The sequence below is a fragment of the Diachasmimorpha longicaudata genome, chromosome 1, assembly GCF_034640455.1.
Source record: "Diachasmimorpha longicaudata isolate KC_UGA_2023 chromosome 1, iyDiaLong2, whole genome shotgun sequence".
Classification (NCBI taxonomy): Eukaryota; Metazoa; Arthropoda; class Insecta; order Hymenoptera; family Braconidae; genus Diachasmimorpha; species Diachasmimorpha longicaudata.
In genome coordinates, this window is record NC_087225.1 from 11656665 (window position 1) to 11680160 (window position 23496).

Genomic DNA, 23496 nt, shown 5'->3' on the forward strand with positions numbered 1-23496 from the left:
TCGACTGCATGTTTTTTTTTATTTTGATAGCGACCTTTGGAAGCCTCACGCAAGATGGCGCCGCGAGCGCGGCGGGCATTTTGAATTCGTGCGGGGGGTCATGGAACTAGACTCAATAAAAAAATTTAACAACAAACTTTGCAGTGATGTACTCATAATTTGCGAAATGCCGTTTTTATTTATTGCGACATTTTCCCTCTATCTTATAACTCTTTCTTCTTCAAAATAGCAGCTCAAACATCTTAAATAAAATTCCATAGTCGTCGACAATAAGTTTAACACGATATCATCATTACTGCGAAATGAATAGTGGAGCTTGGCCTCATAAAACTGGAAAATAACGGATCAAACCGAAAGTGAATGTAGTCACAGCAGTGGCAGACACGGCCAGCCATGGAACTTCCCGACGGCGCTGTCTGCACCTACAGGTACTCCTTCGGATGCCCGTAGTGGGGACCAGGCCGAGGATTGCCGAAGGATCCACTGGAGTGTCAGTTCACCAGTTGCCCATTGACCGTTCTCCAGTGAATTGACATCATCACTCATTTTTCCCTCGGAGAGGATGATTTAATCGTTGAAAAATTTTTTCCCCACTTGTACATCACCAAGGACACATCAAGCATAATGTAAATGACAATTTTCAAGCTCTAAGCATCAAGAAATCTCCAAAACTTCGGAGATTTCAACGCCCGAGACGTGAATGAACTCGTAATGATCGTCTCCGTATTCATGACTTGTACGACACAAACAGTTTATTGGTGACGTTGAAATCAAAATAATTTACGGAAATAATGGTGCAGTGAGTGATACAATTTCGAAGAACTTGCAATGATCAACGTTCTAAAAATCGAGACGTTCAGGTCTTTGGCATTCAGCACAGAGCGAGCTTTCACTTGATCCAGTCAACAGTGACTCAAAAGAACGGTGGAAAGAAGGCGAACAAAATACACGTGAAAAAATGAGCACGACCAAGTCACCTGCTAGAACATTACTGAACCGTGTAATAAATAATTGAAGCAGTTTTTTTTTACCTAATTAATTAGTGAAACAGTGGGGGAAACAGTTTTAAAAAACCGTTCCAATTCGACAAATGTAGTGCAATGTTGGTAGGATGGATTGTCGTTGTGACGGTGGCTTGTCCTATGCTAGGCATCCGTAAGTGCTTTTTCCTTTATTTACCATTTGTATTTTACATTGCTGCATCGTCATTAACGGTAACTAATGGGTATTATGAAGTAATGTATGCAAAAATGAGGTAGAAATAAGTGAAGTACTTGTTAGAAAATTCTATCACATTTTCGTAGATTTTCCACCATTACTGAATGATTTGTTCCATAACAAAGGTTTAAGAGGAACATTTTATTATAATAATGTCTTTGATAGTTTTTTTACTCAATATATTTTCTTCGAAAAAGGGTGGAACGGAGCTGTGGAATTTCGTGATAGCATCAATGAAAATCTCATAAGATTCCAATAGAAGTGCCCCAGGAATCTTGTAAGATTTTCTAGTGAAAGCGTTTGCTTTTCCCCCAAAATTTTTTTGTATGTTACCTGTTGTATGCAACAGCCTATGTTAAGATCTGTTAAGATAATATTCATCTGGTAGTTGCGAAATAACGTCTTATCGGGGTTTTATAGAAATTTTTCACGATAAATAGTCTTATCTAGCCCACAAGTTCTCATGTTGATTTCTTCTGATGTTGGAATACATGTCAATGCCTGAAGTGACAATGAGAAGTCTTTCAAATCAATGTTGAAAAATATAACAACGTTATGAAAAACGTATATTTACATTTCGCAACATCGCAATTGTACTGACCTAAGCACGAGTTATTTGGGAACTTGCTGATGTTTTTCGCACCTGCAGGCATTTGAGTTAATGCTCCATTTTGCCTGATCGCCAAGTTGATTCGCTGTATCCGTTATCGATTCGATAAACACATCCCGGTTATTGAGAATAAATTTTAATTCGAATTCAATGGTGACATTGATTCGAGACAAGGTGAACTTGATGGTGCAGCAGCAATAGCAGTCAAGAATCCTCGCGAGTTGATGCGCACGGGATAATCGGGTCACCAGACACTCGACAAGAACTGAACAATATAAATCCACGTCGATCTCACGTGTGTACGAGCTGTTTCCTGGAAATGAGCCTGCTCGTTGGAAAAAAAAAGAGACGAGGTTTTGAACCATTGAAGAGGAGAATTGTTATTTCCTGTGGAGGAGAGAGAAAAAAATGAGAGAGTCCTTTTATTTTCTGAGAATTGTCGGCAATGAGAAGCAATTATTGCCCGAGGCCTTTGGTCCAGAGAACCCGGAGGTCGGAGGCGCATTAATACAGAAAGTGAAGGAGTGGGTGGTACGGGAGGAGAGCAGGAATACCGAAAAAAATTGTATTTGGGTGGGGAGCAAAGTGAAAGTTTTTCGGTGTCGGGGGAGCCCGTGGACGTCATCGGGAGGACGTGTATTTCCCTTTGAAATGGAGAAAACGACTGGGAATATCTGTTTTTAATTTTATGATTTTCAACCGGTGAATGGTGACTTGCAGTCAGGGAATCACCAGTGGACACATGACTCTCTTTCGATTTTGCTTCCCAATGGAACTTACACTGTTAAATTTTTTTCATTTTCCAGTAAAGATGGCACCCGAATTTCCGATGTCCCTTGATGTCATCTATCTATTTATAATAAAATATAGGCATTGTCTCATTGAAAACGTTCGAGGTATCACAATTTCTGTATTTTCTTTTATCAGCATTCACTATTAATCTTTGGGAAATGTCGGCTACTAATTTGAATTGCCGAATAACATTTTAATATTTTGTTTTATAACAATATATTTAATAGTTCCATAAATATCAAAGGGTGGAAAGTCATGATTTTCCGTCCGAGAACGGAACGTATTATTACTTCCCACTCTCTAGAGCAATTTTCTACCCTAGGGCGTGAAGTACTTTCTCTCGGTTGTCAACGGATAAAATACTGTTTTCCGATAAATAATTGAAAACAGATAACCAAATTTCTAATGAAATATGCGAGAAAATCCGGTGCACTGAAAATTAGTTGTCAACTAGCCCTGAAATTTCACTTTTTTTTTTTACTTTGGAATTCTTGAAATTTCTATTTGTTTTGATCGAGTTACATAAAAACGTCGGGACATTCCTGAAGTCGTCTTTATCCCACCATATTGCCCAGTCGACCTTGTAGGAATATTTGAGAACTTGTTCCTGTATCCAGTGACGTCAACTGATTTCTTAACGCTCAGAATATGACGCAAAAAATACAAACATATACTCCTCGAATCCCTTTCGTTCACTTTTCAACTCAATAATCATTAGAGAGAAAGGTTTTACACGTTCTGAAAAAAATGATAGAAACAGCTAACGCATTCGCCAAGAAAATCTACTGTGATATTATTGATTTTTTTGATGATTCTGCAAAAAATATTGAGCAGTTTCTTCACAAATGTATTTCCTCAAATTTTCGGAAGTTATTATTCTTTCCTTCGTTTTCTATTGCAAAGAACGGGTCAGGATCCCAGAAATTTTTGCTCAAAATTGTTGATTGAGACTTAAATATGTGCGTATGTATGTACGATGGAGTATGAAAATTCCCTTGTAAAAAAGTCAGTACAACTCTGGCTAGTGAAAGGTTCGTGCTGGATAATTTGCATAGAAACTCCCATTCCGCGACATATACTATCACAGATAGAAATAATAATCTAATGCAGATTGATTCTTCGAAAGAGTTGTACCGGTGAAAAACCGAAACGTTGAAAAATTGCGTCAAGACGTCTAGCCCGGTATACCTCAGTCATTTGGTCGCACTTTCATCGTCCCACTTTCTCCCTGGGTTCTTTGAGACGGACTATAATGCTACTGATATTCGACCCATCGATGCCTCTTTCCCCTCCGCCAGAGAAAATGAGAAAAACCTGCTATCACAATGGAGCCGCAGAATAAATTAATTTTTTCAATTTTTATGCTCAATTCCCGGACCTGCTCATTTGCCAAACAATTTAAAAGCAAAACCTAGCCTTTAACCGAGAAATTCTATTGGAGTTCTGCAAGAATTCTGATGAGAAATTTTATCTGTTTGTTACACGAATTACGTAACTCTTTTGTATTTTGTTTTAAAACATATTCGTTAACAGTTATAAAGAAGAGTCTCTGGATGTTAATATTTTTCTATAATCTATTTGTACAATTTTTCCAATTTTTTTTCCTATATTTTACTTTTGAAAACAATTTTACTTTGCACACGATCTTCAAACTTTCTCCACGTGGTACGTAAAACGAGCCCTTCCGCATACTAAAGCCTTCCAATAAGTTACTTTTACGACAGGCATGAAAAATAATATCTTCTGATCTCAGAACTCATCCTGGTTCATTTTCTACCAATTACAGAGGGCCAGTTCAGCGAGAATACTCCCCCCATAATGTATTTAGATAGAAATTGGGTTCTAGACGACACGGAACCTGTTGGTAATATTGTAGAGAGAGTGCGGGCTGAGGACAATGAACAGGGGGAATTAACTTATGGCCTAGAACAGGTCAATCACAATTACAATGGCGACAGTGGTCCCCAGGCTCCACTGCCCTTCTCCATCAACAACGAGACGGGCACGATTTTCATCAATGAGACATTAAAGGGGCGGGTGAGTCCAAGAATCAAAGTTTCTCCGATTATTGCATCAAACAAATCAATGGAAAATTCCAGCGCAAGCTTTCGTCAATCACTTTCACGTCGTCCGTTACTTATTCACTCATCTATTGATTCTATATTATTTGGGAAAAGTCTAAAGACTTGAGGAGCTTCAGCTAACAGAATAAAGGCTGATTCCTTGTTTTTTATATTTAGGGAGGACAGAATTTATTTCTCTACGTCACCGTTTCTGACGGACAATTGACTGCCAAGACAGAGGTTTACGTTAATATCAAAGATTCATCAGCACCAAATGTAGGGTAAGAACAATTGATCAAGATATCATTACAAACTGTAAAGGTTTATTACTCAAGACTTATTGGGTCTGGTAACGTAATGTTTACCTTTTATTTTATCGGGATGTATTTTTCCCCTGTTGAATGTTCATATTATCATGTTCAAGCAGACTACCAGGTCGAATTCGTCCACCGATAATGGGCTTACCAAACATCCATGTGCCGCGTCCAATCCCGTCTGAGATGTCCACTGGCTTCAGAAGTGATGAGAAAACAACAAAACTCCGTCCAGAGTCGAGCTACCCCGTAGATGATCACAAAGCAATTTCGGCAACACTTCCACCACTGCGACCACCGATTCACGAGCTAGAGACCAATGAAATTGGACGAGGAACAGCAGTAGTCGGTGCTAAAGTGTCGTCCAAAGAGAGCCCAGCTACCCAGGACTTCGCGATGACTCTGGTTCCAGTGATTGCTGGCTGTGCTTTATTACTGAGTGTTGGTACCGGCATATGGACACTCAGAGGGAAGGTGTGTGGATCACCAAAGACGAAGGAAGATACTGTAAGTCAGATTGACTTTTTTTCTTATTTACATCATGTCAAACCATGGTGATAAAAAAATTTTTAATTATAACAAAGATTTTTGATTTGTTCTCATTCGCAGAAGGAGCAAACAGTCCGTGTTTCTACAATCTCTGATGATCCATCATTAGTTCTGAAACACTGGCAGAGTCCGAAGTTTCGAAACAATAAACTCAAGGATTTTGATAAAGATCATCACATATCGGATAAAAAACAACTGGATGATTTATGGGAATTTCCGAGGCACCGACTAAAAGTAAAAATTGGTTTCATAACATTTTTCAGGGAAAAAAAAATTATTCGAACGGAATAACTTCAATAAAAGACTATGTGCAGGCATTTTTTATTCAACCAATAGCTACTTCAAAGATCAGGACTTCGATTATAATCTAAACTAAAATTGAAAAGAAAAGAGATCATTTTATTTCATGGAAAAAAAATTTCAGGTCTTCAGTATTCTTGGTGAAGGGTGTTTTGGCCAAGTGTGGAAAAGTGAAGCAATAGATATCGATGGGAAACCAGGGCCAACAATCGTAGCTGTAAAAACCCTCAAAGAAAATGCAACAGATCGTGAACATCTCGATCTTACACAAGAGTTGAAAGTGATGAAGAGTCTGGAGCCTCATCCAAATGTCGTGAGACTCATTGGATGTTGTACAGAGCGTGAACCAATTTTTGTTATCCTGGAGTACGTGAGTGGAGGTAAGCTGCAGAGTTTTCTAAGGGCATCGAGAGAGGAGAGGAATCACGGAGGTCCTGGGCTGACCTCCAGGGACCTGACTGGATTTGTGTATCAAGTGAGGAAACCTTAAAATTTCTATAACTAAAAAAACCAGTGGCATTCTGTATCGCATTAGTTAAGTTTTTCACCTCAGTATTTTCGTGCCTGTCATCACTTTTACTATTTTCCCTGTCAGGTTGCTAAAGGTATGGAGTATCTAGCGTCAAAAGGAATAATCCACCGAGACCTAGCGGCCCGAAATGTCTTGATCGATGACAATCGTGCTTGCAAAGTCGCAGACTTTGGTTTCGCCAGAGACGTAGCTGCTAATCAGATTTATGAGAGGAAATCAGAGGGTCGTTTACCCATTAGGTGGATGGCGCCCGAGAGTTTGTACGACAACATATTTTCTGTTAAATCCGATATTTGGAGCTTTGGCGTATTGATATGGGAAATAGTCACATTAGGATCAACACCGTATCCCGGAATGGCCGCTGCAGAGGTAACTTTCTTTTTTAAAGAATTAACTACAACTTCAATCAAATAGAACACTCCACACGTGAAAAAATCAGCAAGCAAATTACTGATTTATTTTGATTAATTCACTTTTTTTCTTTTATACGTATAGTCATATATTTACGTAGTTATAAAATGTAAGTTACATGAAATTAAATTATTAGTACTGTGCTGTAACACCTATGAACAATTAAATTGAATATTATTAAACAGGTGATGAGAAAAATCAAGGAAGGCTACAGATTGGATAGGCCGGAGCATTGCAAGCGAGAGCTATACAATATTATGTATTACTGTTGGGACAAGGATCCATCCTGTCGTCCCTCATTCAGTGAACTCGTCGGATTAGCCGAAGGACTGCTTCTCGATGAAATTGACTACATCGAGTTGGACAGATTTCCAGATCACTCCTACTACAATGTGCTGAATCTCAGCGGCGAGAAATTATAGCATTAGTCCCCTCCTCTGTTGTAAATGTCACCGGTCCTCGCTTTACTTAACCATTGATGGGAGTTATTTCAACTTACCAGAACCGGATATCACATCCGTCCTTCGACTTCATGTCATTACTCATGAATTAGTGTATATTATATGAATGTTTACCTGCCGATATTATCCTGAGAGAGAGTGTGTGTTCCTGTTGTTCAATAATTTTTTTTATTTATTAATCGATAGGAATGTTTACTGTATTGTGTTTAAGAACCAGTGATTAAAGTTTGTATTTGATTTTGAAACTGTTTATGTTCATCTTTGCTTTCCTATTCATGAAAATACAAGTACAGCAATGAAGTTGGCTACGTAAGATATTTGCCAACTTCACGCGTAAGACTTTTTTCTCATTGGTCAGTGTATTCGAGGCGGGAAATCCAAATACGTCGCGCAAAGTCTCGTAATATGGAAAATAAATGAGGATAAGACCCAATACTTATTTTCATTATAAAGGTTATTAAAAAAATATAATAAAAATAAAGCGGGAAACTTATCAGGTGGTCTCACCCCTTCCCAACCCACGATCCTATCTGATATTTAGTAAATTGACGGTTATGTTTTGCCGGGTAAATTGTAGACATCTGAAAGTCTATGTAAAAGTCGTGCCTAATCTTGTCACTTGAAAGTGTTCAGCCTGAAGAAATCAAAGGTAGAAGAAATATTCAAGGATGAAATGCATAAACTCGTGAATTTCATGTAAATAATAATATCCATAGACGCAGTAGATATCTGATATTTTTCCCCCCAGGGAATTCCAGAAAGTCCATCCATAACCAACAGAGCTTAACGAAACAAAACAAAGATCTCAACGGGCTCTCTAGAAGCCACTGAACTCCACACTTCGTTGATCATGTGAATGTTTAAATTATTAACCATCATGGCAAAAGTTGTGAAAATCGATGGTAGTTTAGGAGAAGGTGTAAGTGGACTTTATTACTTTCACTTGCGGGGTAAACTGATCAATTTTTCCAAGGGGGTTAATTTCTAGGCGTTTTCAGCTTCCACTGAACGTTCCTTAAATGATAGAACGCAACGATGAGCAAATGCTTTAACGATTTAATCATTGCTTTTGTAATATTACAAAAAAATTGACCTTCCGCTTATGACCGGCATCTTATGCTAATGAAAATATGAGACTGATAAAATAATGTATAATTTAAATTATTCATTTAGTATTGACTAAATCATTCTAAATTTCTCAAAAGGATTTATGTGGTTAGTCCATTGCCTTCTTGGTTTGATTGTCAATTCTTGGTGAACATTTTTCATGTGTAATAAGGACAAAAATATTTTTATTCTAATATAGGGCGGACAGGTATTAAGGATTGCCATTAGTTTAAGTGCGCTATACAATATTCCAATCCAGATTGAGAATATCAGGGTGGGGCGACCAAAACCAGGGTTAGCTGCTCAGCATCTCAAAGGTAATAATATCTCAGGAATTACCTAAAATTACTGATATAAAAATGCACATAAAGTTATGGACCGAGCTAGAAATGATGTAATTATTTATGGCACAGGAGTAGAAATAGCTCGTGATATGTGCAATGCAAAAATAAACGGGGCATATATCGGTTCAACGCATCTGGAGTTCTATCCCGAGACCCTATCCAAAGTTCGGAAACGAGAATTTTATGCTGACATACAGACAGCGGGTTGTATCGCCCTGCTGGCCCAAGTGGCAGTGCCAATTGCTTTATTCTTACCTTCTGAGAATCGACCGGTTGTCCTGACACTCAAAGGAGGGACCAATGTCCCAATGGGTCCACACCTCGAGTATCTTACTGAGGTTTTCAAGCCCTGGCTCAATAAGTTCGGAGGAGACTTTGATTTCACTGTTGTTAGGAGGTGAGATTTTATTTTTATGGAAGTATTTTGAAACAAAATTTAATTGAATTGGTGAGTTTCCCAGGAACGAGGAAAATCTCAAAGAAACATAAATAAATTATTCAACTGATCGAAAACTAAGTGCAGGTTCAATAGAATTTCGTTAAAATTAATGAATATGTTAATTCTTTTTATTCATTTTTCTGAGTCATAGTGTTTATGCTACTTTGTTTTTAATGACTTGCACCTTTGAACGGAATTTTTAAAATTTTATTAGGGGTTACTATCCAAAAGGTGGTGGAGAGATAAATCTACGAATAATGCCAATTAAAAATTTGAAGCCAATTGACGTGATTAGGCAAGGCAATATCAATGGAATCTCTGGTTGGGCATATGTAGCTGGTTCTGTGTCTCTACACGTGAGTGAATAGTGATGAATCTGACATCTGTTAATTAAGAAAAGTTTCATTTCGTATGATTTTTTCATCATAGGAAGCATATCAAATGGCTGGAGAAGTTAAAGACTCTCTATCCAAGGAACTGGAAACAAATGACATTGAGGTTCCTCCAATAAATATTGAGACATACAGAGAAGATAGAAACACGGCTGTGGGCAATGGGGCCGGTATCAAGTGAGAGCTGCCAACACCCTGGCTCTGTGCTGGATTACTAATTTCAAAGGATTATTAGTATTTCCTAATCGATGTTTCTTTTAAATTATAGTGTCGTATGTCACACGGACACTGGATGCGTGTTCGGAGGTTCTGGACTAGGAACGTATAAGCGAGATACTTTAACGAGCACTCCTCAGGACGCAGTCGAACAAATCATGAACCCCATAATCAATAAGTCATGTGTGGATGTTCACATGCAGGATCAAGTAAGTAATGAGAAATGTTTATAAAGTCGATTTTTTGCATGTGGGTATGGTAGACTGAAAGACCCTATGACTATGATTGTTTTCCGGAAATGCTCGACTACGAAATTAATGAATTCATTACTGACCTAAAAAATATCATTTCAGTTGATTCTGTTCATGGCCCTGGCCAGAGGTCGTTCCAGCATCTTCATCGGCTCCCAGAAACTCACTCTGCATACAGAAACTGCTATGGAAATTGCCAAAATAATATTAAAAGACCGGGGATTAAATTATGAACTGAAAAATATGAACGAAACAAATCCTAATGAATTTCTCCTGCAATGTAATGGCTGTGGTCTTACCAATGACACATAAATAAACTCTGGAATGAATTCATCACTAGAATGACATTCCCATTAATAAATTTGCACTTAGTTCTTTAATATAGGTAAAAATCTGGAATTGATCAGTCACATTTTGTACAGTGGCACTTGAAATCTTCACTTGAAAATTCTGTTGTGTTTATATTGATAAAATTTTGTTGTGCCTCAGCACCAAGGTATTTATTCTAACTTGGGTCGAAAGAGTGGAGCTACTGTACGTAAGAACTCTCTCTCGAATTGTTCACAGGAGAATCTGTTAACTGAGGCTCTCGCCGCGTTTCTTATTGTGCTCCTCTCCTCTGGCTTCATGTGAATTATCGTAGCTATAATTTTGGCGTATTCTTCGGCGTCAACTGCTAGGAAACCAGTCTGACTCCCTCGTTGGGTCTCAATGATGTCAGCCCTGGGTCCACCAGAGTCATTAGCTATCATGATTAACCCAGCAGCCATACACTCCACGACACTGATGCCAAAATGCTCATTCCACATGGCGTGTAAACCAATCGTACCAAGTTGACACTCTCTGATCAATTCGACGTACGGAATGTTCAGCTTGAATTCCACGTTTTCGTCGACTGCTAGATGTTTCGATAAATCCTGCATGTCCTTCACACGAGTCCGATCGTCATCGTTTCTGCAAGAACCTATGAGTACCAGACGAACCTGAAAAAAATATGGAGAACATCAATAGTCTCTGCATTCAACAGTAAGTTATTAAGTTATTAGGTGAGGAATTCGTTTCTCCAGAAATGAAGAGCTTACTTTATTCCAATCCTCCTCTGTGATAATCGATCTAAGCTCGTACATAATCCTCAACATCAACGGATGATTCTTCTCAGGTCTGAACTGTGCCACCGACACAATTCTGATGATATTCCCCTTTTCCTCGTCAGATAAAAGAGGTAAATCTGCCAAACGTTCGATAGCACAAGGTGGGTAAAGCCTGTGAGTCTTGAGGGGACACTTCCAAATGGAATTGATATGGTCCTCGGTCCACGAGGAGTTCACCATCACGATATCGGCACATCTGCCCATCCAGCCGTAAATTATTGCAAAGAGCTTGTAATATGCAATTTTTGCTGCTGATAAGAAGGGATTTCGGGCGATTATGCGATGGTTGTTGTGGGATACAACTCTTCGGTAGACGTGACGCAACATGTCAGTAGAGATCGTTGGATAATGGGTGTAGGAACCAATTCGGCAGCCACCGACATACTTGAAGAGCGGGTACGTGAAGGCGTAGCCCATCGTGTCAATGTAAATGTCTGAAACATATTATTAAATTCCCGCACTCTGTAATTGATCGATTTATTTATTTGTTTATTCATTTTTGTCTACTATTTATAAAAATTTCGGTAATTCTCTAGAATTCGAAATTTTTTTTAACGTGCTAATCATTATCATCATTAATTGAGAATAAAATTGCTGTTTTACCTGGTTGGAATGCTTTCAACGCCTCGAATCCCAGATACATTGACCCCAAACTCTGCATTAGCAAGGTGAACCTTGGATAGAGCTCAGCCTCAACCCACTTCCGCTTATACAAATAAATAAACTCAACTGGCCGCAATTGAATCTCAAAAGTTTTCTGAACTTTATTGAGCATCTGTTCAGGATCAGTATCGATGTCTCCAGTATAAACAACAATATGAACATTGGAGTATTGTTTTTGGAGGGCTTCAATGGCACCCCAGAGCACCCTCTCACCTCCGCCTCCAGCATTGCAGTAGGGGTGGAATATCCCAATTGTTGTATTTTTCTTGGCATTTTCCTTTTTCTTATTTGCGAATATTCTTCTCCAGTATAGCATCCAGATTGGGATTATTATAAGGAGAGTGATGGCTGTACATACCGAGAGGGCGAAGATACCCCTCGTCAATCCATAAATAGTGTCTCTGAAGAAGCAAATATAGAAATAGAAATAAATGAAAATACACTAGGTCTCGTGAAATATTTTTATCGAGAATTTACTACAATTATCAGAAAAAAACTGTTCTTTTACGAAAATAACAACAATTAGGGGGGAAAAAGCAAGTAAACCAGGGGACGAGGTTATAACTATTCACAAGGGAAACATAAGTGTTCCTTACAGCACACAATGCAGAATAGACATGATCGTTTCACTCTAAAATCGATTTAAAAACCTCGGATTATTACACATGAATCTTGACACTTGTCAACGTGGATCTTTCATCACGCTGGCATCATATCACCCCCGGCTGGCACTACGATCAGCTGACTTTCGCAGCAGATCAGCTGAGGATACCCTCACTAGATGGTGTTAGTGCATTTGTATATGAAAAGAAGTGTCAACACTTCTGATCTGTCAACAGCAATTTTCAATTGATAACACATTTTGCAGTTTGTGTTCACATCTGAGGGGTAAGTCATCGTCTGAGAATAGGCATTTTCAATGAAAATCCACAAATCGAAATATTAGAATTACAGAGCTTTCATTCCGGAGAAAAAATAGTTAATCGTTTGCAGATAAGACCAGGGTGACAGGAATGTAATAACATAGAATATTCTGCCCATTTCAAGGTTTTTTTTTTAATTCCTCATAAAACTATATAGTACCATCAGATTCATCTTCTATTTCTGTTTGAAAAATGTCATCTAGGTAATCGTGCCCCAAAAAAACCTAGATAGAAATTTAATTAGTTAATCATTTAACTATTTCACTAGTCCCTCATTTATGTCCATTGAACTAAATGCAATAGGTGTAAAAGAAATTGAATTGGTGCTATCGTCCAGAAAAATCTCTCGAGTCAACGTTAATATTCTGATAATATTCTGATAATAAATGAGAGCTTGGAATCAATTCTATAAATCACAAAATACGTATTCGATGTTTCATATCACTCGGATTTTTCCATCAATCAAATCACAGACACTCGCTTCGATGATTAGACTACTGCACTTGCAGAACTCTCAGTTTATCGTACGCTTCCAATTCTTTCACGTCAATAACACTCGCTTGGGTGCAATATTCGATAATTTTATCATTTCCAGATAATATTATAGAAGATGATTATCGCCCTTGGATTTGTGGTCTTCCTGACATTCTCCTGTAATGGAATCGATGCCCAGAGCACTCCCAAAGGGCCGCTGGTCGTGATAACGTGGGATTATCCGGATGCAACAACACTGGGTAAAATTCTAAATATAAAGATTAACCTTTCATGGCTTGGTATTAAATAAAATTCTAAAATCAAAACTACTCGCTTCCCTCAAGAATTATTTCCAACGTTTAACACAATGAGTTGATTCCTCTGCTACTTGAATTACGTAATTATTAGCAGGCAATAACTGGGATAAATAAATAATATTCCCAAACACTTTTATCACCAACTACAGCTTGGAAAGTTCTCAATGAAGAAAAGAAGACTTCGGTTGATGCTGTCGAAGCTGCGGGTAGTCTCTGCGAAGAAATGCAGTGCAGAACTACAGTTGGTTACGGCGGAAGTCCTGACGAAGCTGGAGAAACTACACTGGACGCTATGATAATGGATGGGTACGCAATAAACTGCAGAGCTTACTCTCTATGAAAGTTCAATCAAATTTTCACAAAGAAATTCTATAGACGAACGATGGAAGATAGGGCAATTTCGTGAGAGCTTTCGAATGCAATAAATTCTAGGGTTACGATGGATGTTGGAGCTGTCGGTGGTATAAGGAACATCAAAAGTGCCATATCAGTTGCGAGGAAAGTCTTGGAAAATACGAAACACACTCTACTGGGTGGCGATCAGGCTAAGCAGTTTGCTGTAAGGATGGGGTTCAAAGAAGAATCACTGACGACTAATGTTTCGACAAATATGTGGCAGAAGTGGAAAGCTAACAACTGTCAACCTAATTTCTGGAAGGTATGGTTTGTTCAGAGGTCGATTATGATGAAACCAATTGTTCGAGGTTTTCCGCTCAATAAATGAATCCTTCTTCTCTTCATTAAACCTTCTCAATGGCGACAAGAAAAATGCTATTGAATATCTTTTTCATAAGGAATTAAGTTTTTCACTCTATTTAATATTTATCATTCATCAGAATATGTCATTGGCAATTGTAGAATGTCTCGCCAGATCCTCTAAAATCATGTGGCCCATACACTCCGAAGGAAAGATTTAATCAGCAGTGTGAATCAAGCAACCCCGATTGTGGTGAAGACAATCATGACACTATTGGAATAGTCGCGATGGACAGCAGGGGAAAAATTGCTGCAGGAACATCCACAAATGGAGCCAAGAATAAAATCCCTGGACGGATTGGGGATTCACCTATTCCAGGATCGGGGGCCTATGCTGATCAAGAAGTTGGCGCCGCTGCAGGAACTGGAGATGGTGATATTATGATGAGATTCGTTCCAAGGTATTTGTTCAGAATTTTACGCGGAGAGAATGAAAAAGTTGAAAAACAATAGTTTTATGAAATTCGTCTATATGAGTCTTTTGTCAATTTTTTTCTATAGCTTCCTTGCGGTCGAAGAAATGCGTCGTGGAGCGACTCCGACAGCAGCAGCTGCTGAGGCGATAGCAAGAATTGCTAAGCATTATCCAACATTCACTGGCGGAGTAATTGCAATAGATAACAATGGAAATTATGGCGCGGCCTGCAATGGAATAGCGTCTTTCCCATTTTACGTGGCTAGTCCCGATCTCGGGGGGGCTATAAAGAAGTCTGTTCAATGCACCAATTCTGGTGAAGTTGAACCACATGTATCGCTGATCTAACAAGTTATTAAATTTTCTACATGATTACTATGATTCCAATGATGAAACTATGCAATTTTTTGCTTACTGTTGTCTTCAATTACGGAGAAATAAAGATAATAATTTTTTATGTTCGTCTCGATTATTTATCTTCCCAGGGATAATTTGAGAAAAAATTAATCTAACCTCCAAATTCCAAGTTTTGTTTAATTCGGCCATAATAGCCGTTTTAGTTGATGATAGATTTCCTTTGTGAGATTTTTCACATATAGAATTTGAAACTCTGACACCTGCGTACTTGGCGAACGAACTCTACCGCAACACCGGACAGAGACCATAGGGGAGATCAGCAGGGCCAGTCCTAGGAGATCAACCACGAAATGTCCTAGCGGTAGCGCCGGAACTAATTTTGCAGGCACGTTTGTTGGTAAGGTACCGAACGTTACGCCTGCAAAACCGGAGCAGAGGGAAAAGTCGGTAACCCGGATAGTGTGGGGTGGGGGAATACAAGGAAATAGGGGAAATTAAACGGCTGGGCAGGCGTTCTGAATATCCGAACGGCGTTGAGCGAAGCTTTTCCCTCATTAGGGGGGGGATTCATTATCAGGGATTAATTATTATTAATTTTTAGAAATGCAACTTAACGCGCATCAGTTCCCGGCGACGGCAAGCGAGAATTCCCAATAGACTCCCACGATTGAAAAATTCATTTCTCCCCTTCTACTTGAGATGAAGAAATGAAACCAACGTCATTCAATTGCTCATTAAATTCTTCATTAATGATGGTGGTTTCGTTTCTTAATCCGAATTACGGGGAGGGGATTAATTTTCAAAAATGCAGCTTGACGCGCATCAGTTCTAGGCGGCGTCAAGCGAGAATATCAAATAACTTCCCACGATACAAAAATTAATTTCACCCCCCCCTAGTTGTGTGCGGGGTAGTAACCGTAATGATCACCTCAAAGGAAAAATAGAGTCTTCCACTTTGATCCTTCCCTATGGTTGTAAGTCGCAGGTATACACCTTGGTGCGGCAACACTGTCTCCTGCACTACTACTCCCCAAAAGTAATTCCCAAGCAGCGATGTTGTTGGTTATGTAAAGGGAAGAAATAATCTCAATCACATAATTTGATGTTCACAAATAATTAGAAAATCTTTAATTATTAGATTAGATTATTTATTCCCTTCACATAAACAAGAACATCGCTGCTGGCGAATTACTTTTAGTGAGTAGTAGTGCAGGAGACAGTGTTGCCGCACCAAGGTGTATACCTGCGACTTATAACCGTAGGGAAGGATCAAACTGCAAGACTCTATTTTTCCTTTGAATTGATCATTACGGTTGCTACCCTGCACACAACTAGAGGGGGAGAAATTAATTTTTGAATCGTGGGGGGTTATTGCGTATTCTCGCTTGCCGCCGCCGAGAACTAACTAATGCGCGTCAAGCTGCATTTTTCAAAATTAATCCCTCCCCCTCGTAATTCGGATTAAGAAACGAAACCATCGTCAGTCATCAGAGATTTCATGAGCAATCAAATGCCATTGGTTTCATCGCTTGATCTCACTTAGAGCGGGCAATATTCATTTTTAAAAATTAAAAAATTAGAGCGGGCAATCCATTTTTAAAAATTTACAAATTGATATTGTCCGCTCTAATTGACATCAACGGATGAAACCAACGTCATTCGATTGCTCATTAAATTGTTCATTAATGATGAGGGGTTCGATTCTTAATCCGAATGAGGAGGGGAGGGATTAATTTTGAAAAATGCAGCTTGACGCGCATTAGTTAGTTCTCGGCGGCGGCAAGCGAGAATACGCAATAACCCCCCACGAATCAAAAATTAATTTCTCCCCCTCTAGTTGTGTGCGGGGTAGCAACCGTAATGATCAATTCAAAGGAAAAATAGAGTCTTCCACTTTGATCCTTCCCTATGGTTGTAAGTCGCAGGTATACACCTTGGTGCGGCAACACTGTCTCCTGCACTACCACTCCCCAAAAGTAATTCCCAAGCAGCGATGTTGTTGGTTATGTAAAGGGAAGAAATAATCTCAATCACATAATTTGATGTTCACAAATAATTAGAAAATCTTTAATTATTAGATTAGATTATTTATTCCCTTCACATAAACAAGAACATCGCTGCTGGCGAATTACTTTTAGTGAGTAGTAGTGCAGGAGACAGTGTTGCCGCACCAAGGTGTATACCTGCGACTTATAACCGTAGGGAAGGATCAAACTGGAAGACTCTATTTTTCCTTTGAATTGATCATTACGGTTGCTACCCCGCACACAACTAGAGGGGGAGAAATTAATTTTTGTATCGTGGGGAGTTATTTGATATTCTCGCTTGACGCCGCCGAAAACTGATGTGCGTCAAGCTACCTTTTTCAAAAATATTCCCTCCCTTCTTAACTCGGATTAAGAAACAAAACTACCGTCATTAATGAACAATTTAATGACCAATTGAATGACGTTGGTTTCATTTCTTCATCTCAAGTAGAAAGGGAGAAATGAATTTTTGAAACGTGCGGGTCTATTGGGAATCCTCGCTTGCCGTCGCCGAGAACTGATGCGCGTTAAGCTGCATTTCTGAAAATTAATCCCTCCCCCCCCCCCCCTAATGAGGATAAAGCTTCGCTCAACGCCGTTCGGATATTCAGAACGTCTGCCCAGCCGTTTAATTTCCCCTATTTCCTTGTATTCCCCCACCCCACACTATCCGGGTTACCGACTTTTCCCTCTGCTCCGGTTTTGCAGGCGTAACGTTCGGTACCTTACCAACAAACGTGCCTGCAAAATTAGTTCCGGCGCTACCGCTAGGACATTTCGTGGTTGATCTCCCCGGACTGGCCCTGCTGATCTCCCCCATGGTCTCTGCACCGGACTCCAACTCTCATAACCGATCAACAATACTGTCAACGTCGGAACTGTGGCGGCGCTAGTTGTCAAAATCATACGTGAAAACAGTTGGCTCGCCAAGCAAATAAGCCATAAGCGATTCTCAATAATAAAAGATAAAGAATAACCATGGACAGTGATCAATTTGGGAAGAGGAATACTGATTCTCAGTTCATATCGTTCCAAGATTTTTCACCGATAAATAGGCCAGGAGCTGGCCAGGCACAACTGGATCTTGGCACACCCAACCATCAACAGTTCATCAATACCCAACAATACTCCAATGATTCCACCACTCCTGGAATAATGGATGAGTTGCGTGGACTTCCCCAGCAAAAAGAAGGTAATTCTCGTATTGCTCTCACACATCTTCAATTTAACTTATAAACTGTCATCATCATTCCTACGAATCATTTGTTGGTTATGATCACCAGAAAATAGCACCTCAAGGAACTTTTGGACAATCGAATATTACCAGAAGTTCTTCAACGTCAACACGAATGATGTTTTCCAACGAATCAAGAAGTCAATGATTCCACATGGACCCGATAATTACTTATTATCCCACATACGACCCAATCCCGACCTATATGGACCATTTTGGATCTGTGTCACTCTGATATTTGCCATTGCTGTCAGCGGAAATCTAGCGAATTATCTGCAATCTGCTTATACTGGCCAACATCACTGGAGATACGAGTTTCATATGGTATCATATGCAGCCACGTGCATATGCCTGTATGTGTGGCTAGTACCCATGGGGCTCTGGGCTGCTGTCAAGTGGACTCATGAACCCAGCGATACTAGTCTAGATGCTGAATTAATTGAGGTAATTCGACACAATTTCAACCGACGCAAATGTTGTCCTTTTTTCGGTATCTTTTTCTCAATAATGATATAATTTATATTTTCGTATAGAATTCTTCCATATAACGGATTCTATGGAAATATTTTATATAGAAATTTGTGTTCGAGGTTCAGTGCCACATTGTACCGGACTAGATTGAATAATTTATTATAATGAGTCAGTTTCACTCACAGTTTAACTAATATTCTCTGTGTGGATTCCCTTTAGTCCAATGAACCCCCAGGACTTCTGGAGCTTTTGTGCCTTTATGGATATTCCTTGTCCATTTACATTCCAACGGCCTTTCTATGGACAATTCAGATTGGTTCGCTCCAGTGGATACTCGTTGGGGTTGCAGCAATTCTCTCTGGGGGAGTCCTATTGCGCTCCCTGATGCCTTTAATAACTGGTAAGATTTTATAAATTTTAAAGAAAGATTCGATGTTGATGAACATCATTTTCGATCTCGTTACGTTCCTCACATACGACAGTTTTGTTATTACATTAATTGAATAACAAGATGATACAAATGAATATTTTAGGAAAACAAAAACCTATTTACGTTGCTGTGATCCTGGGTATGCATCTACTGCTGGCCACTGGTTTCATGTTATATTTCTTCCACGTGCCGAAAATTGCAGTGGATTCAGTCCCCATTCCAGAGAGTACAACAGCAATGGCCCACAAAATTGTAAATGCCTCAAATCCTATCAAAAATCTAACGAATTCATCGTGAATATTCTCAGTTAAAGATTTTCAATTGTAAGATTCCCCGGATGAAATAATTTAATAGAACCCCTTGGCGATTACTCAACACACTTCTACTGAGATATTTTCTATTGAACGTTTCAGTAGAACCGATCAGAAGCTAATCGAATGTTCAATAGAATCTCAGCCAAATCGTGCAGAGTTCGCTGGATCTTTCTTTTATATTTTTTCATCGGTGTCATTAACTATTTGTCTAATTTAATTGATCAAAAAGACTTATTGTATGTTGGTGTGATGAAGATCTATTAAATAAATAAATTGAATTCATGGCTCCAGTTAATTTATTGAAAGCCTACACTGAAATGTAGGATTATAATGTGTCACATTAACACAGCACAGTTTGCTTATGAATTCTCATTATCTACATAATTCATACTTGTCTTATTATAATATCAGTTACAATTTTATTATTTGAATAATCTACAATCATACTCGTTAAGTAAAGTGACGGAAAAGGCAACATTCAGTATGTAATAAATATTCATCATCCACAGTCCATTAATGTACACTACAAAGTGTTATTATTATTGCATTGTCAATGTTTTTAGTTATCTGTGGTGATTAATATGGTGTGTTATTTTTTTAATTCTCCAGAAACAATGAGATAAACTAAACGAATGGTACAAAATGAATTTTTACTATATTTTTCTGCTATGCTTTGTCATTTCTCAAGCAAATTTCATTTGGACTGCATGGTTGTCCGAAGGAGATAGTGATAAAAGCTTCTAAAAAGTTCAAAAACATTTGATCATAAATAGCTATTTTGACACTCTCTTCATATTAGAAAAAAAGATTTAGTTTCTGATAATTAAAAAAAAGATCCAGACACAAGTACAACTTGCTTGAAAATTATGTAATTGTTCTCTCAGTGTACGAAACTGCATATCATCGGTTATATGTAATTTCTTTCTGATAATTGATATATTTACAGAGATGCAATTTTCTACGATAAATCTGACCGATACAGGTACCCAATATAATTTATCTCATGAAATTCTATTCTCCAAGAAATTAATTCTGAGGTTATTGATTACTCATATTTACATTAATGTTTATTATACAAGTTTTAGGTTCACCCTGGTCTTTATTAACAGATTAGTTGGGTTCGCTCATATTACTGGATTTGAGACTTGAGATTGTTGATTACGAGAGATAATGAGAATTTTAGATTTTTCAGTCATATTTCACCGTCGGTTTTCATCAGTAAGATTAGATTTCATTTACGCCTGTAGATTGAGAAATTATGCTTATCCAGATGCCCTAGGCTCTATACTCTAGGGTCTAAAGTTACCATTGATCCCAGAGAGTTACAGATTGGAATAGGAAAAGGGTAGAACGGTTGACCCTATCAATCACAAATTAGTCCTCACGTCTTTTTGGAAAAAATATCAATGACTCAATATATTGCATCCCCATAAAGTGATGATTTTCTGAATTCTGATCTATCGATAATTCATAAATTATTGAAGCGAAACCATCCGTGAACCGTTTTACCATTTCGTTACCGATTTTCCCTCTGCATGGACACGAAAAAGCATTGATGTCTGAAAGTAATAATTTTAATTTTCCATTCTATTCTCAATATCATTCAGTTTATGTTCTTCATAAAGCTATAGTTTTGAGTCCCTCCACCTAAACTCTAAGCTATTTTTGATAGTTATTCTATTGTGGATATTGTAGATGGATACCGCCCATTGTACTGTTAATTATAAATTTTCATTGTAACTGTGAATGTAAACATTTCGATCTCGATTGGGTTGTTCCACAAAAATAATTTATTCACTGAAATTATGACACAACAAAATTTAATGATCTTTTTTTATTTATTGTTCTCACCCGAAGTTGCAACAAATTTCGTTAAAAATAAATAAATAAATAATTATGCTCTTGACTTGGAATCCAATTATAATTTCACTCTTTTATCGTTGAAAGCTGCCGGTCTTTCGTATAGACTATTTTCTATTTATATCGAACAAGGTGTGATTAAAAGTTAAATAATGAGAGATATCATGAAAGACGAATCAAAATTGTATGTTGTTACTAGTGCATAACAATCTACTTATTTGCACACGCGTATAACACATACAGGATTCTTTATCAAAGGAATCACCCAAATTTTTCAGTCTTCCCAAATTCTAAGACAAGAATTTAAGACCATCACCTGACCTATAATTCTTTTTGTTAATTTTACGTTTATGACTAATAGCTCCTCAAAAACAATTAGTACATAAAATTCTGTGAAAATCATAAACAAATTTTCTGCTTTCCAAAATACTCTTAGATTTTTTTCGTAATTATCCGAGTTATTAAACAATTTGAGTGGTTCAATTAATGGGCAATTCCTCACATCCTATTTTTTGTGATACCTTCTGGGTGCACTGTTCGAAACGACAGTGCATTAAAGTAGGTGTTCCTGTACAGGAATGCATAAGCTTGAAAGCGTAAAGTGATGCTCTATGTATGAGAATTCCCTTTACGCATGCCCTAAACATTACGCATTCTATGGGGAAAACAATCGTTATTCACACACTAAGCCATTTCGAAAAGTGTTCTTCAGTCAGGTGTCACAACAATGCAATTTTGTTTGTCGAGGTAAAAAGGCATGCGCGGTATACCTGGAACTTACATAAGACGTTCTATGCGAGTGCGAATAGATATATACTTATGTATTTCGTCACAATAGTCATTAATATCCTTTAACATATAAAGCGGTTCATTCGATTTCAGTCGGAACTTAAGCCAGAAACTAAAAATGTCGATTCTGTAATCAAATAATTAATTAACGTATGAACGAAATGTATGTAGAAACTCAGGGCATTTGTTAGAGAATTTTATTGAACTGGTTCTCAAAAAATTTGCATTTTCCTATCATTTTTTTTATCGGAAAATAAATAGGATTAGGTCATTCGGTAGAATTTATCACGATATTTTGATTTTATTCTCCTCCAATTGAGACTTTATCAGGAAAACCTCAACAAAATTTCCTAACGAATGACCTAGGTACTTTTACAAATTATCCCGTATGTATTAGCGAATAAAATACATGAAATAAAGGATAACAAAAAAAAAACCACAAAATTATAAATTCAATGCCTTTGAATAGTCGAGTCGTTATCAATTGAAACAACGCTCTCCCAAAAATTTATTTTTTGCCCAAAATAATGTTGTTTCCAATAATTATTAGTCATACAGCACAATATATCATTAACAGGGCGAACGAAAAACAAAGCCAGGTATTTTCCATCAGCCTCTATTTCCATAATATATCATCTCATACCAAAGTGCATAAACTTTCGTCTATAGTATTTATCATCTTATCATATTAATTGTGTACCATTCCTTAAATAATTATTATTCACTTTTTTTTCAAATATATAATATTTTTGCGGCTTCGAAAATATCACGTATACTGAAGCTTAATTGATCACCTTAAGCATTAGTCTTTAGTATTTGATTATACTATGTAATATACAGCGGATTTAATTTGGTCCGGTGTCATTGTTTCTCGCTAATTATAACATTCAAAGGCCATAACAATTACACAATGACATTATGCCTGACAATATATCAATTTGTCCATGTGCCTCGAGAAATAACAACAGCCGACAACCACTAACGAATTATGGATTATATCATATAATACAATTATTATAATCAGCCCATACAAATATAAATATAAATATCTTATGTATCCAATACATTACAGGTTCTCCTTATGTCCCATTATTGTGAGTGAGTGGTGGAAACAACTTTTTTTTTATGTGAACTTTGTCACCATTTTCATTTTTAATGATTAATCGCCAAACTATCGCCGCTATTTTGCATTCAATTACTACATTTCATTCATATTTTATTTCTTCATATCTGATGATCTTGGGAAATTTTTCCGAAATAAATTCATCCAGAATTTATACGTCTCGACTGTCTCGTTTTTGTTCATTCGTGTGCAT

General features: G+C 37.8%; 5 protein-coding genes across 6 annotated transcripts; 4 read left to right on the plus strand and 1 right to left on the minus strand.

Moving 5' to 3' along the window:
- Positions 1-485: 485 nt before the first annotated feature.
- LOC135172945 (tyrosine kinase receptor Cad96Ca) lies at positions 486-7495 on the plus strand. The gene is made up of 8 exons (XM_064139502.1): positions 486-1155; positions 4407-4657; positions 4861-4964; positions 5111-5504; positions 5607-5780; positions 5971-6321; positions 6442-6747; positions 6975-7495. The coding sequence occupies exons 1-8, from the start codon at positions 1101-1103 to the stop codon at positions 7209-7211; spliced, it is 1872 nt and encodes a 623-aa protein (XP_063995572.1). The 5' UTR covers positions 486-1100; the 3' UTR covers positions 7212-7495.
- A 286-nt stretch (positions 7496-7781) lies between these two features.
- Positions 7782-10360, plus strand: LOC135172969 (RNA 3'-terminal phosphate cyclase). 2 transcript variants are annotated; one of them, XM_064139539.1, is made up of 8 exons: positions 7782-7899; positions 7999-8169; positions 8557-8674; positions 8771-9098; positions 9355-9496; positions 9570-9709; positions 9801-9957; positions 10102-10360. In XM_064139539.1, the coding sequence occupies exons 2-8, from the start codon at positions 8107-8109 to the stop codon at positions 10309-10311; spliced, it is 1158 nt and encodes a 385-aa protein (XP_063995609.1). In that variant the 5' UTR covers positions 7782-7899; positions 7999-8106; the 3' UTR covers positions 10312-10360. The 2 variants fall into 2 exon arrangements, with proteins under 2 accessions (XP_063995609.1, XP_063995618.1); XM_064139548.1 differs by having other exon boundaries at positions 7820-7899; positions 8009-8169.
- Positions 10353-12563, minus strand: LOC135172960 (GDP-Man:Man(3)GlcNAc(2)-PP-Dol alpha-1,2-mannosyltransferase). Its single transcript, XM_064139526.1, has 4 exons — positions 12410-12563; positions 11754-12214; positions 11082-11584; positions 10353-10982 (listed from the first exon to the last, which is right to left on the minus strand). Exons 1-4 carry the CDS (start codon positions 12430-12432, stop codon positions 10500-10502), a joined length of 1470 nt encoding a protein of 489 aa, XP_063995596.1. The 5' UTR covers positions 12433-12563; the 3' UTR covers positions 10353-10499.
- Positions 12564-12566: 3 nt separating this feature from the next.
- Positions 12567-15155, plus strand: LOC135172978 (N(4)-(Beta-N-acetylglucosaminyl)-L-asparaginase-like). Its single transcript, XM_064139555.1, has 6 exons — positions 12567-12701; positions 13332-13470; positions 13677-13833; positions 13960-14185; positions 14386-14684; positions 14785-15155. The coding sequence occupies exons 2-6, from the start codon at positions 13347-13349 to the stop codon at positions 15044-15046; spliced, it is 1068 nt and encodes a 355-aa protein (XP_063995625.1). The 5' UTR covers positions 12567-12701; positions 13332-13346; the 3' UTR covers positions 15047-15155.
- A 2803-nt stretch (positions 15156-17958) lies between these two features.
- On the plus strand, positions 17959-19813 carry LOC135165665 (protein YIPF1). Its single transcript, XM_064127181.1, has 4 exons — positions 17959-18274; positions 18366-18760; positions 19007-19187; positions 19321-19813. Exons 1-4 carry the CDS (start codon positions 18061-18063, stop codon positions 19512-19514), a joined length of 984 nt encoding a protein of 327 aa, XP_063983251.1. The 5' UTR covers positions 17959-18060; the 3' UTR covers positions 19515-19813.
- The last annotated feature ends 3683 nt before the right edge of the window (positions 19814-23496 follow it).

Excerpts from the sequence above, each read along its gene's own strand:
- LOC135172978 (XM_064139555.1), top strand. The coding sequence starts at position 13,347 with ATGATTATCGCCCTTGGATTTGTGGTCTTCCTGACATTCTCCTGTAAT. Across the intron at positions 13,471-13,676 it reads TCCGGATGCAACAACACTGG|CTTGGAAAGTTCTCAATGAA; the intron begins GTAAAATTCTAA and ends CACCAACTACAG. Across the intron at positions 14,685-14,784 it reads ATGATGAGATTCGTTCCAAG|CTTCCTTGCGGTCGAAGAAA; the intron begins GTATTTGTTCAG and ends TTTTTTCTATAG.
- LOC135172960 (XM_064139526.1), bottom strand. The coding sequence starts at position 12,432 with ATGTCTATTCTGCATTGTGTGCT. Across the intron at positions 11,585-11,753 it reads GTTGAAAGCATTCCAACCAG|ACATTTACATTGACACGATG; the intron begins GTAAAACAGCAA and ends AATATGTTTCAG. Across the intron at positions 10,983-11,081 it reads CAGAGGAGGATTGGAATAAA|GTTCGTCTGGTACTCATAGG; the intron begins GTAAGCTCTTCA and ends TATTTTTTTCAG.
- LOC135172969 (XM_064139539.1), top strand. The coding sequence starts at position 8,107 with ATGTTTAAATTATTAACCATCATGGCAAAAGTTGTGAAAATCGATGGT. Across the intron at positions 8,675-8,770 it reads AGCTGCTCAGCATCTCAAAG|GAGTAGAAATAGCTCGTGAT; the intron begins GTAATAATATCT and ends TTTATGGCACAG. Across the intron at positions 9,958-10,101 it reads ATGTTCACATGCAGGATCAA|TTGATTCTGTTCATGGCCCT; the intron begins GTAAGTAATGAG and ends ATATCATTTCAG.
- LOC135172945 (XM_064139502.1), top strand. The coding sequence starts at position 1,101 with ATGTTGGTAGGATGGATTGTCGTTGTGACGGTGGCTTGTCCTATGCTA. Across the intron at positions 1,156-4,406 it reads TTGTCCTATGCTAGGCATCC|AGGGCCAGTTCAGCGAGAAT; the intron begins GTAAGTGCTTTT and ends TACCAATTACAG. Across the intron at positions 4,965-5,110 it reads TCATCAGCACCAAATGTAGG|ACTACCAGGTCGAATTCGTC; the intron begins GTAAGAACAATT and ends ATGTTCAAGCAG.
- LOC135165665 (XM_064127181.1), top strand. The coding sequence starts at position 18,061 with ATGGACAGTGATCAATTTGGGAAGAGGAATACTGATTCTCAGTTCATA. Across the intron at positions 18,275-18,365 it reads ACTTCCCCAGCAAAAAGAAG|AAAATAGCACCTCAAGGAAC; the intron begins GTAATTCTCGTA and ends TATGATCACCAG. Across the intron at positions 18,761-19,006 it reads TAGATGCTGAATTAATTGAG|TCCAATGAACCCCCAGGACT; the intron begins GTAATTCGACAC and ends GATTCCCTTTAG.